This window comes from Oncorhynchus clarkii, chromosome 9, assembly GCF_045791955.1.
Source record: "Oncorhynchus clarkii lewisi isolate Uvic-CL-2024 chromosome 9, UVic_Ocla_1.0, whole genome shotgun sequence".
NCBI classification, from domain to species: Eukaryota; Metazoa; Chordata; class Actinopteri; order Salmoniformes; family Salmonidae; genus Oncorhynchus; species Oncorhynchus clarkii.
This window is the reverse complement of record NC_092155.1, coordinates 33,032,570-33,045,776: the sequence shown is the minus strand read 5'-3', so window position 1 is coordinate 33,045,776 and position 13,207 is coordinate 33,032,570. Positions and strand designations below refer to the sequence as shown.

General features: G+C 41.4%; 3 protein-coding genes across 4 annotated transcripts; 1 reads left to right on the top strand and 2 right to left on the bottom strand.

Annotated features, from left to right (window-relative positions):
- Positions 1 to 208: 208 nt before the first annotated feature.
- Positions 209 to 2,232, bottom strand: LOC139417206 (bolA-like protein 2). Its single transcript, XM_071166452.1, has 3 exons — positions 2,065 to 2,232; positions 884 to 981; positions 209 to 777 (listed from the first exon to the last, which is right to left on the bottom strand). Exons 1-3 carry the CDS (start codon positions 2,125 to 2,127, stop codon positions 678 to 680), a joined length of 261 nt encoding a protein of 86 aa, XP_071022553.1. The 5' UTR covers positions 2,128 to 2,232; the 3' UTR covers positions 209 to 677.
- A 508-nt stretch (positions 2,233 to 2,740) lies between these two features.
- Positions 2,741 to 10,528, top strand: LOC139416211 (SLX1 homolog B, structure-specific endonuclease subunit). 2 transcript variants are annotated; one of them, XM_071164614.1, is made up of 5 exons: positions 2,741 to 3,376; positions 3,476 to 3,527; positions 9,261 to 9,584; positions 9,744 to 9,956; positions 10,119 to 10,528. In XM_071164614.1, exons 1-5 carry the CDS (start codon positions 3,204 to 3,206, stop codon positions 10,146 to 10,148), a joined length of 792 nt encoding a protein of 263 aa, XP_071020715.1. In that variant the 5' UTR covers positions 2,741 to 3,203; the 3' UTR covers positions 10,149 to 10,528. The 2 variants fall into 2 exon arrangements, with proteins under 2 accessions (XP_071020715.1, XP_071020716.1); XM_071164615.1 differs by lacking the exons at positions 2,741 to 3,376; positions 3,476 to 3,527 and adding an exon at positions 5,710 to 5,937 and having other exon boundaries at positions 10,119 to 10,521.
- On the bottom strand, positions 10,524 to 13,035 carry LOC139416212 (uncharacterized). Its single transcript, XM_071164616.1, has 7 exons — positions 12,903 to 13,035; positions 12,454 to 12,632; positions 12,111 to 12,221; positions 11,879 to 11,932; positions 11,537 to 11,698; positions 11,061 to 11,186; positions 10,524 to 10,864 (listed from the first exon to the last, which is right to left on the bottom strand). Exons 1-7 carry the CDS (start codon positions 12,907 to 12,909, stop codon positions 10,829 to 10,831), a joined length of 675 nt encoding a protein of 224 aa, XP_071020717.1. The 5' UTR covers positions 12,910 to 13,035; the 3' UTR covers positions 10,524 to 10,828.
- Between the last annotated feature and the right edge of the window lie 172 nt (positions 13,036 to 13,207).

Here is a 13,207-nt window from a genome sequence, read left to right as displayed (position 1 = left end):
GCCGCCCCAATAATTGAAGTCTCTTCAGAATTGGACTACTTGATAACCAACCACAACTATAAAAGCTTCAGAGCTGGATTGTGAAATCTCCAGCTCTCTGACGGTTGTGTGGCGTCTAGCTTTATCTGAAGCTTCAATAGACATCAGTGCACATGCACACTATCTAGTCCTTGGAAAGAGAGCTTTGTACAACAGACGAGTCATATAATCAATTCTCAAAGCTGTACCAGCCCATTTTATTAATTTACACACTTGATCTCACATAAATAACTTTATTTGGGGCTTTCCAATCTGAAAAGCCATTTCCTTGAGTCAAGTCATTCATTGTTATGACCGAACAAAAGCAGTAATGGTTTATTTAAGTGATAAGATTTCATTTTAGTTTTTCTGCCTGTTCCGTGTTATGCGTTGTTCCATTCCTAATAACAATTTGGTATAATGTCAGTAATAATCACATACCTCCACAACAAAAACTGAAAGTGAAGTTTCAGTACACTCATTCAATCATTAAGGAATTCGGACCAGGATTGTTTTGTCATCATGTTTAATACTTAATTTCAGTCATCATTGACTGAAATGAAATATATGTTAGGCCAGAAAGTCAACATTGTGTGAGCAAGTGTTGCTTATTTACACATAATAAGTTGTCAAGTAAATATGGTCAGTGTGTGTCTTCATCACTGTGCTTTCTGTTTCTCCCACTGTTCTGGTGTCAGCGTCTTCTGTTCAAAGGCATGGATCTCTTTTAGCTCTTCAGCCAAGCAGGTGTTCACCATCCTGAAAAACCAAAAATCAGAAACAAGAGTCAACTACAGTCTACTCCACATATCCATTCAAAGTTAGCTCATAACACATATCAGCTCTACCTGCTCACTGTGCCTACCTGTGTCTCGCCAGCAGTGGTTTCCCCTCAAACTGGGGAGACACTATTAGAACATTGAAGCTGGCAGCACATCTGTTAGGGGATGTGTCTTCAACTTCCTGTGAAAATAAAACCGGTAGAACAGGGCATTGGTGGGGTGTGTCACACCATAGCTCAGGAGTGGCAACGTGTGAATGGTTTTGCTCCAGTCCTGTACTAACACACAAGACTCAACTAAGATTCTGATCATGAGCAATTGATAGTAGAATTGGGTAAGAGCAGAGCTAGAACAAAAGCCTGTACACCCAGTAGCTCTCCAGTAGGAGTGTAAATGTACAAATACAAAATGACCAAAATCAGCCCAATTCTGTATCACTAATTGTTTTTTCACCAATCAATCACAGCATAAGGCAATTTTCGATTTTTTTTAACACCTTTTTTCTCCCAAATTTTGTGGTATCCAATTGAGCTACAGTCTTGTCCCATTGCTGCAATTCCCTTACGGACCCGGGAGAGGCGAAGGTCGAGAGCCGTGCGTCCTGCAAAACACGACCCAACCAAGCCGCACTGCTTCTTGACACAATGCCTGCTTAACCCAGGAAACAGCACCAATGTGTCAGAGGAAACACCGTACATCTGGCGACCACGTCAGCGTGCCAAACCCTCTCCTAACCCAGACGACGCCTCATGGGTCTCCCAGTCACGGCCAGCTGTGAGACAGCCTGGGATCGAACCTGGGTCTGTAGTGACGCCTTAGACCACTGCGCCACTCAGGAGGCCCACGCACATTGAATTTAACAAACAATTGGTCCCCCATTAAAATAAGTTTGCCCACCCGTGGCATAGGGGTATACTACAAAGCAGGATCAATGAGTTAGCCTGCTAACTTGCCAAAATATTCTAAAATAACTTTTTATTCTTGGAAATATAAGCTTGAAAAGTGCATGTTCTAATGGTCCAACAACCAAAACCACATGTCTAAGTTTCTTAATTAAGCAGAAAATCTATATTTATTTCTGGTTGTTTATCAAAGTTGTTTATCAAGTATAACACCCAGATCTTTTCACATCAGATTTTCAGAGGTGATCTGATTAGTCAAAAGACCAATTAGTCCAAATAATATCAGAATTGAACTCCCTGTGTAAACGCAGCCTATGATGCGCAACATCCATGTTCATTCATTGCGGAATAGGGATACATACCACATGCACCGCTCCGATCTCCTTGATTAGTTTGTCACGGATGTGATCTGTTGTAACAGACATACTTTTGGTGTCGCTTTATGATCCAAAACGTTACGGTAGGTTATTTTGTTAAACAAGATGACGAAGCGAAAGGGAAGGTCCACTACCATGTATGTATTGAGAGGCGGAATTAGATACTCAGGAAATGTGAAAGTATCCAATCGCAACTATGGAGTCAGAACTTCTAACCAAACAGCTACCAAATAGGGCGGGAAGAATATTTTTACACCAATGAGCGCTAGAATTGGACCATCTCGGAGTGACCAATCAATTGGGACATGTGGGGGTCCTTATTTTACGATCTTGTTTCATTTCTTGCATGAATAAATAGTTTGTAAATATACCTTCTCACGTGATCAAAGATACACAATTGTGGGATTTTTCTCGTAAATGCACATTTTGATATGTATAAAATGTTAGTAGAATGTGTGCTTTGAACTATGTTATGTCAGGCATTAGCTTGAACCTCTATTAATTTGAAAACAGAAAACGTTTTGTTACAACAAAGATTATCTATTATACTGAGAAGATAGTCGAGTGACCGCTCTAACAATGGAAATACATGTCCTCCAAGATGGAAGGCAGGCGAGATCAGGTGGGACCATTCTAGCCAATGAGAGGGCAGATACGCTTGACACACCAATACGTCGTTTTTCTCAAAGTTGCAGTAATGCCACGTGCATCCACTTATAGTAAGTAGTACGTCTGTAACAGCATGAACATTAAACGTTATTAGTCAAATAAGCCTCAAGTAATTCGACACTATCATAGATCTAAATACAAAATGGGTTTACCTCACATGGACAGATTTTGGGTGGAGTAAATGCTCTCGCTTCGCTTCTTCCTCTTTTGTTTACCGTACATTTTTCTCACGTAGTATCGGTTAGGGGGAAATTAATGTGCATATGTTTTTAATAATGCTGGAGTAAAACTATATATTATCATACTACTCACATCAGGTTTAAGTTCCTTTTGTAACCAGGTAGAAGTCAGACTAGCTAGCTAACTGTTAGCTGACACTAACTTGCTTATTATTGACACATAACTCTACATCTGGATTTTATTTTGGTGACTTGATCATTTCATGTACATCTACTATGGTCTTGGAGGTAGAGAGTTTATTCGGGGTGTACATGCTGTATTGCACCAATCCCAAATTCAAGGGTCGTATCTACATTGGTTTCACTGTGAATCCAGAGCGTCGTATAGGACAGCACAACGCCGGGCGACACCGAGGTGGAGCCAAGAGGACCAGTGGAAGGGGACCTTGGTAACTAACAGAACTAATGTAAAATAATATGTTGCCATTTCTACAGTCTTTGAGAGACCTTGTGCAATCATGTAGATTTTGTCTTTGTGCCGTCTCCAGGGAGATGGTTCTCATCATTCATGGCTTCCCCTCTGACATAGCTGCTTTGAGGGTAAGTCAGTAGGAACTGCTTATCTTTAGCCTAATAGGCTGATCACACCGCTCGCGTCGCGATATTTAGAAATCGATGTTATTCAATGAAAGTGCCAACGAGCATCTGCGTTGCTAAGGGCTAACATAGAAGTCATTCCTATTTCTGACGCAGATCGCGCTGCAAGTCCTGCCTCTCCCATCTCCTCATTAGTTTACGCTTTGATACACCAGAAGTACATTCATTTCCACTGGAACTCAGCGCTTGCCTTGCAGCATTGTGTTGCAGAGGCAGTTTCAGTGCGTTCTGTGTGGTGCATATTGGATTTTTCGAACGTATGCATCAAATTGTATGCATTGAATTGACAGAAAGTAGCAAAATGTGAATGTTGAATTTTTATTGCACACATATCAAGTAAAAAAAAAAGTGGGATAACATAATTAAAACAGTTTGGCTGTAGAATTTCTTTATTTTTTTAAATAAATGTATTTGCCAAGTATATTATTTATTCGATGACATCCACAAATTAATTGTGAGAGAGAGCCTATCGTATAATTTCCCTCCAAAATGCAGTTTTGGAGCGAAATGCAATAATAAATAGTCAAGATAGCAGAGTAGGCTCTTTCAACAATGAGACCAACATTGAGGAAGGTGGTCTTGATCGTGCTGTTGGACCGGGACCAGCCCCGCTGAAAGCGCCGTTCTGTGTGGGTCCAGAGATGGTTAAAGTCCCGAAAGCAAGTAGGGGAGTACCACCGTCTCATTCAAGAGCTTCGACTGTTTGGAAGAGGAATTCCGAAGTTACTTTCGTCTGGACCGAAGCCAGTTCGATCACCTGCTCCAGATGGTCGGAGCCAGGATCGCTCGAATGGATACCAACTACCGGGAGTCCATCAGCCCAGATGAACGCCTGGCAATTTGTCTCCGGTAAGCTAAATTCTAGTACATTTTTAAAGCCTTTGATAGCATAATTGATTGATATTTGATATATTGCTTTTATGTGCAAGCTAAAGGGCTCTCTAGTTAATAGTCCCTATTTGACATCAGATGTATTTTTACAGAATGTCCATTAGGACTATAACTTTTCCCAAAGTTGGTTTATAATCCTTTTTTAATTATGCAATGTTACCAAATGAAAAGAAAGTTGGGGTGCCTTCTGCTCTGATGAAGGTAGGCTAGTCTTCTCCAGGACCCATTGGTTCAAGACAGTTAGTCATTCATTACGTTCTTATTGGACTCGCATTCACTCTTAAAGAAAAGGGTTCTGAAAGTGTCCTTCTGCTTTCCCCATAGGTTAACACTTTTTGGTTCCTGGTATAACCCTTAGGGAAAAAGGTTATACATGGAACCAAAAAGGGTTCTCCTATGGGGACACCCGGAGAACCCTTTTAAGTAGATGGTACCATTCTTTCTAAGAGTAGAGTTGGCCTGGGCTACAGTTTATTGATATAGTCATAGACTGAATTGTACTGTTTCAAGGCATTGTTAATGATGGTTGATGAGTATTACAATATAATTAGTAGAGCATAATATACAGTAATGAGTAACAGTACTCAGTATGAGTAGATAAAATATGTGGGTGGAATTCAAGTTACACACACTGTTGATAATTATTTTGAATTATATTTTAGATTCTTGGCGACGGGACTCCTACAGGACCATCAGATTCAGCTTCCGAGTTGGACGGTCCACGGTGGCAGGCATTGTCCCCTCTGTGGCACAAGCCATTTGGGACTGTCTGGTTGGTGAATACATGTCTCTCCCCAAGGAGGAAGATTTGAGGGGTATCGCTGCCGAGTTCCTGGAGAGGTGCTATTTCCCCAACTGTCTTGACTCCATTGCCGGGAAACATGTGGTAATCCAGGCTCCACCGTGCTCAGGTTCACAATTCTACAACTGCAAGGGTACATATTCAGTTGTACTCTTGGCTGTAGTAGATGCCATCTCCGGTTTCCGTGTTGTCAATGTTGGTGCTTACGGCAAAGGAAGTGATGACGGGACCCTCCGGGACTCTGCCTTCGGCCAGGCATTTCAGGATGGCACCCTGGAGATTCCACCACCTGCATCACTCCCTGGGGCAGAAGACCTGGGACCTGTTCCCCACGTCTTCGTCAGCGACGAAGCCTTCCCTTTGGACACCAGCTGCCATTGCCAAAGCCTGTAAGGATCTTTAACATACGACTGTCCAGGGCAAGGTTAGTTGTTGAATGTGCCTTTGTGATTCTGGCAGCCCGGTGGAGAATGTATCGGAGAGTGCTTGGTCTCAGTCCCTCAAATGTTGATGCCTGTGTGAAGGCCACATGTGTTCTCCACAACTACCTGCGGAGGTCTTTTCCAGGAGCCGCTCTGGATGAAGATGTGCACGCCAAATGGTTACCTACCTGATGTCACCAGGGCAGGTGCCAACAACACCCCCAGACAGGCACTCCAGGTGAGGGAGAAACTGACCACCTACTTCTCATCGCCAGCAGGTGAAGTTCCATGGCAGTATGCCGTGGAGTGAAACAGCTGTCCATAAAATTGCATTTTTCCCCTATATTATTTTATGTATAATATCCTCTCTTCATTTGGAAGTTATATTTAAGTGAAATTTGGGAGTAAAGAGCACACCTTAACCCCTTCCCTCTCCCATTAACGGCAGTATTATACACACCTGGCATGGTACATCAGGTGAGCGGGAGCACTAATTAAGGTTATACGACATGATAACAAAGGGAAAGGGTAACCTAGGGTCCATACAAATATTACAGTTTACAACCATGTTCACTGGTCTGACAAAATACAGGTGGGAAAAAAACTAATTAGGAAGATAATGTGTTTTTTTTTTTGTTTTTTTGATCGGCAAATGTGTAGGGAAGAAATAAGCAGATTAAGTCTAAATGAGATATTAATAAACAACTGAAACAACTGACTATGAAAACATAATTTAATAAGTATTCAAGTACAGGAAATAACATCACAGGTATGTATGTTGTTTTTGTAACTATTGAAAGAGGTGTGTATGTGCATGTAAAAATGAAAAATAAATGAATGTATAGCCTGTAATCTGTAAGAGAACAACAAGAGCATGTATTTTTGGCACAACTGCAGACAGATACAGGCACTACTCATAAAGCCTAGACATAGTAGGGGAACTTCAGACATGGCCATAAAGAGAGAGAGGGCAGGGCACTGGAGATCTGAGGTACAGAGAGGACTGGAGGAGAGGTGTGTGTGTGTGTGTCTGTCTCTGAAAAAAAGAAAATAATATTTAGCCATAACACAGCTAAACAAACAAATGGCCCCTGGATTTCATGGACCAGTCGATGGAACTTAACTTCACAAAAAGTTTCAACACCCTGGTTTTCAAGTGGTTTTAAATGAAATAAATATATTCACCTTTAGTCTTGTAAGAGACCAACAAGAAAGAGCATCTGTGAATTCTCCAGTATATGAGTTTGAATTCTGTCAATTCAGAAATCTAATAATAGATAATAATAACTAATAATGAATGCTATCCTAACACTTTATAAACAAATTACTTTATGAATTGACTGAATTTAAACGGAACTGGCGTGTGTGAAAAGAAAGGTACAATGAGGGAGGTCAAAACAACAACCAGACAACTCCTCTTCCTGTCCTTCCTGTGAGCTGGTCGGCTAAATTGACTCCATTTATGGAAGGGAAGAGAAAAACAACACATACAAGCTTAACATAATATAACACCATAAGAGGTGAGATTTATGTTAACTAAATACTGCTTGTATAGTGTAGTTAGTGGTGTAAATATTGGAACAGTGTGGTAAAGTTGGTAATACTTGCTGTTTACTCATGGAATTTGTATTTCAGATCAAAAGATTAATATGACAGGCAAATATTTAGACAGCAAACTGTTGTTTTAGGATATTTTCTAACCCAGAAACAACAGCTATACATTTTTCTCATATTAATACTTTGATCTGAAATACCAATTAGCCTACATGAGTATACTGTAAAAATGACCTACTTTACTGTCGCAACACTTATGACACTACTTGTGATGTGGAGGAAAAAGAAACGGATCATTGAACTCGACTTTGAAAAGCAGCTGCTTTTCTTTGCTGGCAGCCTCTTCGGTGTTGGCACCAGGCTCATGGCAAAGAGGGTCTCTTCATCCTCCTTCCTGTGAGCATCAGGTTGGGCTGCATCCCTCTCGACGGCTTGGAGGAGCCTCTGCTGAAATTAGTTGAGTGGATCTGGCGATGGTCGCCCTTGTAGATGACATTGAGGGTCTTGATGCTCCGGTGGCGACAACACTTGTGGATGACGTAGTAGAGGGTCTGGCTGTAAAATTGTCACTCGTTGCCCTAGGCACAATAAATGGATCCAGAAAAGAAAGAATGTGGCAGAAGCGCCAAGGCTGCTGGCCTGAAGCTGCTGACCCAGACCTCTTCTTCTCTTTCTCTGCCCTTCTCTCTCTCTGATACCTGTCCCATAGTCCTCTCCACTTCCTCCTACAGTCTTCTTAAGATAGACATGAACATGATAAGCCAAACCATTACCTAGCATAATTATAGTTATTAGATAGCTATCATGGACATGTCACCTACTGTACACACAGACACACACATGGTTATCTGACCAAATTATTAGTGGTACAGTACTATCTACCATTTCTATTACTATTTATCTGACATTCAAACTCAGTCAAACATGATTATTTGGGAAAGTTATCAGGGATAGTAACTATCATAATTTATATGACTATTTCTTTCACACACACACCTCATTGGCTAGGTTAGCAAGCTAGGTTAGCTAGCTAGCTAATGTTAAAAATCTGTCGTTATGCCCCTGAACAAGGCAGTTAACCCACTGTTCCTAGAACGTCATTGAAAATAAGAATATGTTCTTAACTGACTTGCCTAGTTAAATAAAGGTAAAACAAAAAAAATTGACACATCTAACACTGCTCACTACTAAACTGACCTGGAAGTCCTACTCTCGTGAACACTTGTCTCCAAGCAGCGTTCTTTGTGTTTATGTCCCTGTAGCTGTCAGCAGTTGTGTCAAAAATACACTGTTTTGAGGAAACTGCGAAAATGATTCTCCTCCATGTGTCCAGCCGCATGCGACCATCTGCAAAAGATACCTGCATCAGTATAGTTACTTAGCTGCACAAAATGTTATGCAGTAGTGATGCAAAACAGAGTCGGTGTGTTCAAAGTGTTACAGAATCAGGTACCCATGTGCCATCTCCTCATTGGTTATACCCACGTGGGTGACTGAAAGACAAACAAGGTCAGTGGCGGTAATGAACCTAATTTATGAAAGTTGCAAATCATAGTATAAAGTCAAGAGAAGAAAAGGCCTGGAAGGAAGAGAGATGACTAGAAACGATTCGGTTTACCGTTTTATGTGTGGATTAATTGGCGAAGTAGAGGACCTTGTGTATTTCAGGTAAAATAACAACTCTGTTTATATCCCAGGACAAATTAGTTAGCAAGTGCAAGCTACTAGCTAAATTGCCATAAATGTTTAATGCTTTTCGACCTGTCCCCAAAATAATATAATTGGTTCAGAGTTTGTTTTGATATTTTAACCTGCGTGTCGTGATCACGTTTGGTGTGGGGTGACAAAATACATTTATGCATGATGGCACACGCGCGCAGCCGGTTTGGGTTCTGTGTAACTTTCAATTCAACAACCTTAGTTACACCCCACCCCATACGTGTCACTTCCCCACCAGATTGACGTTTCAAGACCTAACCTCTGTCTTCTCCTTCCTTTCATCAACAGTTTGAATGGGCATGGCAGAATCCCCACTCCTCTCGACGCCTGTCCCACGTCACCCGGCGCTCAAAGAAGGAATCCAGCCTGCAGTTCCACTGGCGTGTGGTGTCCAACATGTTGCGGGTGATGCCGTGGAGCCGCCTGCCCCTCACCACCCGCTGGCTCAAGCAGGAGTACAGGATGGACTTTGAGCCTGGCCTTCAGCCGCCGCTGCACATCCCTTTGGCCTTCGGCAGCATCAGGGCCAGGAAACAGAAACCGAAGGATGTGGAAGAGGAACAAGAGGAGAAGGGTGCAGATATATGCCTCCTTTGTCAGGGGACTGTTAAGGTAAAGCTCATGGCGCTTTATAGTAAAGCTGTACAGTGGCCACCAATCCTGGTCCTGGAGAGCATTGAAGACGCAGGGTTTTGTTCCAAACCTGCATCGAAACATCTAATTTAGCTAGTTGACTGCTCATGTGGACCTTGATTAATTTAATCCTTTCAGTCTGCAGATAAGATGACCTGCTTCCATCCCTTATGTCACATGACCAGCCACCTGATTTGCTTAGCCAAACACTTTCTGACGGGTGAGGCCGCACATCTCCTTCCTGTGGAGGGGGAGTGTCCCGGTTGCCGTCACTCAGTACTGTGGGGGAGTCTGATTCGCCACAAGAATGGCTGTTACGGAGACCTGGAGAAGAACACATCCTCATCCCAAGTAAGTGGCGATTCAAATGTAGGAATAATGATTGTTATTGTTTTGTATTTTACTTATTAATTGCCTCAATAACTAACAGTAAACATATTAGGATGAAGGTCCAAGGCATCTGTGATACTTCTGTTAAATGACTTGTAATAATGCATCTGTGCTGTTCCACAGAACCATTGGACAGATGAACTGCAGTTCTAATCTGAATGTGATCAGTCAGAACCTTCCTAATATGAACTTTGAACTGCTACCGAGTCACCATGACTGTACAGAGAAAAGACTGCGAAGATACAGTAGATCAATGACTAGCAAGTTACTCTTTAATGGACTTCCTGCAACAGCAAAGGGTTGATCAATTGATTGATCCATCAGAAGATTTAATGTATGCACAAAAATCATGCTGATCTGGTGTGAAAAATGTTTTTAATGCAGCATCTGAACCCTTTTTAGATTGTATCTGTTAACTAAAAAACAATCATGAATAACGCAGTTTTAAATGTGTGTGTAAAACCTATGTATTGTATGTACAACCAATAAAACATAGATGCTTTGTTTTGGAGCCAAGGAAAGCACACGTTTTTGACCCTGAGGAAGTGTTTATTTCAATATGATGTACCCACAAAGTTTCACTCCTTAAACCCATCACTAAAATAGCACCTGAGACCATATAGATCTAAACAGACATACTCTATCATCAGAACGCACAACAAAATAACCAAACTATATCATAAAAAAGGCAACCATATAACATCAACATCAAGTGTTTGTGCAAGACAGAAAACATAGTGACAAATAGATTTGAAAAAAGTGCATGGCTAGATAGACCCATCAGTGTCTCTTCATGATGGCTTTAGGTTCCTTTCTATGTACTTCATCTCTTGTCACTGAGCAGGGCTAGTATATGCAGTGACCACAGGCTTTAAGAAAGAAAACATGATTAAACAACAATGAAAGCATTCTCAGATTAAGCATAGCAGCTAAACTGTAAATACATTGTGTATGTGATCAAATAGCTTCAGTGAAGTGTTCAAGAGCATGTGAGTATGGAACATGCATCTGGTCAAACCATTTGGCATGTGTTCAAATTCTCATGCTCTTGAAATGAACTCTTACCATGCTGGGTGCTGCAGGGGAGCAGAAGCGGAGCAGCTTGCAGCTGTAGATAGTCAGGGTGACAGAAATGCCGAGGAGAGTTGCGTGCACGAGGAACCACTCGACATAGAATGGATACACTGAATTCTGGGTAGGTGTGGGCGATAGCAGACACAGAAACAGAGTTTGAGGTATGAGTGAATGACGCTACCATACTGTTGCTACGTTTACTTTTCTAACCATCTTCAGCACTATTTGTATTGTGTTTTAATATTAATGTATTCCATCAACAACCTTTGATTGACACATACAGATGTTCTGATTGCTACCAACTACTAAGTCTCTGAGCTGTACAAGACAATAGTTTCCCCAGAACTTCCCCAAATCTTGTCACTGTGAGATTCAGCTGAAGTAGTTGATCTCGGGACAGATACATTATATAGGCCTTATATACAGTATACTGTATAGTCTGTTGTAACTATTTCTATGCGACTCACCATCAGCTTGTCGCAGGTGATGTGATGATGTGTGTTGTTGTAATCAGTGAAAAGCCAGCAGTCTGGCACTAAGTGGGTGTCAGACAGCTTTCCTCCTACTACGACCACGTTGAACATGGCCATAAGGCAGGTAGCCAGCTGTGTCCCCAGACACGCCTTCAGCTGAAAGGACGAGGAAAATAAGACAATAGATGTTTTTGTCTTCCAGATATAAATGAACTCTCAGTTAGATAATATGATAATTTAGCCTGGTTACAGATCTGTTTGTGCTCTCTTGCCAACTGACTGTAGGAGTAGGCAAAACAGCACAAACAGATCTGGGTTCCGACTATGATGACTCACTGTGGGAACATGAAGACTCTGTGCTGCTATGGCCACACTTCCCGCCACTATCGCCTACAGAGAGCACAGCACAGTTAGCTGAAAATCCCCCATTTCATGGCAAAATACAGCAAGGAAAAACAAGAACAAATCATAACTTTCTTCACTTGTTCAATAATAGCATGAATTTATTTACCATAGTAATAAACCTAATAAGCGGCCAAGGACATGCATAGAGAAGTATCCTACTCACAGACAGGGAGCCTATCGCCCTGGTTACTTCTTCATTTCTCTGATCCAATCGGTTGGCTACACTGACATAAACTGAGTTGAGCACAAACACACCCAAAGTGATCTGAGAGACCTATGATGAGAGGAAATATCCACAAAGTTAAGATTCCTACAGAATAAATGTAGTAGGAAGAACAGTTTTATGGTTGCATTTTAACGTTATTAAATCAAGTTAAGTAATTGAGAACCAATTAACAATGGAATACAATATCAGTAGTTTAGAAAAATAGCCTTATTCTGTAGGGAATTGATGAGGATTTAGTTGTTTCTTAGATTTCGCCTTCCGCAAAAATAGACTCACACACCCCCAGTGCTTTGGGCTGGAACTCCTGGTAGGTCTTGCGGGTCGGGGTCTCAGTCTCAGCACCTGGAAAGTCGTGGTCCAGAAATGTAACATCGAAGAGGGAACCTCTCTCTTCATTCACGTCGCCGGCAGGTTGTGAACTGGCGGGTGAGTCCGCAATAACCCCAGTTTCAGCAACAACTTCGGCGGGATAGAGGATGGAAAACCATATGCCAATGTGGAAAACAGACCCCTAACTGTTTTAGCCTATACATAACCATAACTGTTCTAGGCAATAGGCCAAGGTAGGCTTCCAGAATTGGACAAAAATAAACCAAGTTATTTCTTAGGGTTAGTTTTCGTTTGTTTGGAAATTACATTTGTTGACCACATTATCCGGACATTTTGAAGGAATTATGCAGCCTAGTAGGTTGAATTTAAATAAACAAATGCAATACGAAAATAATTTACCTTCCATTTCCACAGAGCTGCTGCAAAGATATCCTACAGCCTATTTAATAAACAGCCTACGTTTTGTATTTGAACGTAGCACATAAAATGAGACGAGTAAACGCCCAGTAAAGTTTTATTTTCCATAATGTCTGCCCTCTAGTGAGAGAAATTTGATCCTACATTCCGAAGTTGTGGCATAGGCACATAGGCAAACCATTTTTCAGAAATTGTATTCCATAATCATACATCTTATTACTAGAATCCCAGTATGTTTTGAGTTGCACATTAATCAATCAATCAAATTGATTTATAACGCCCTTTTT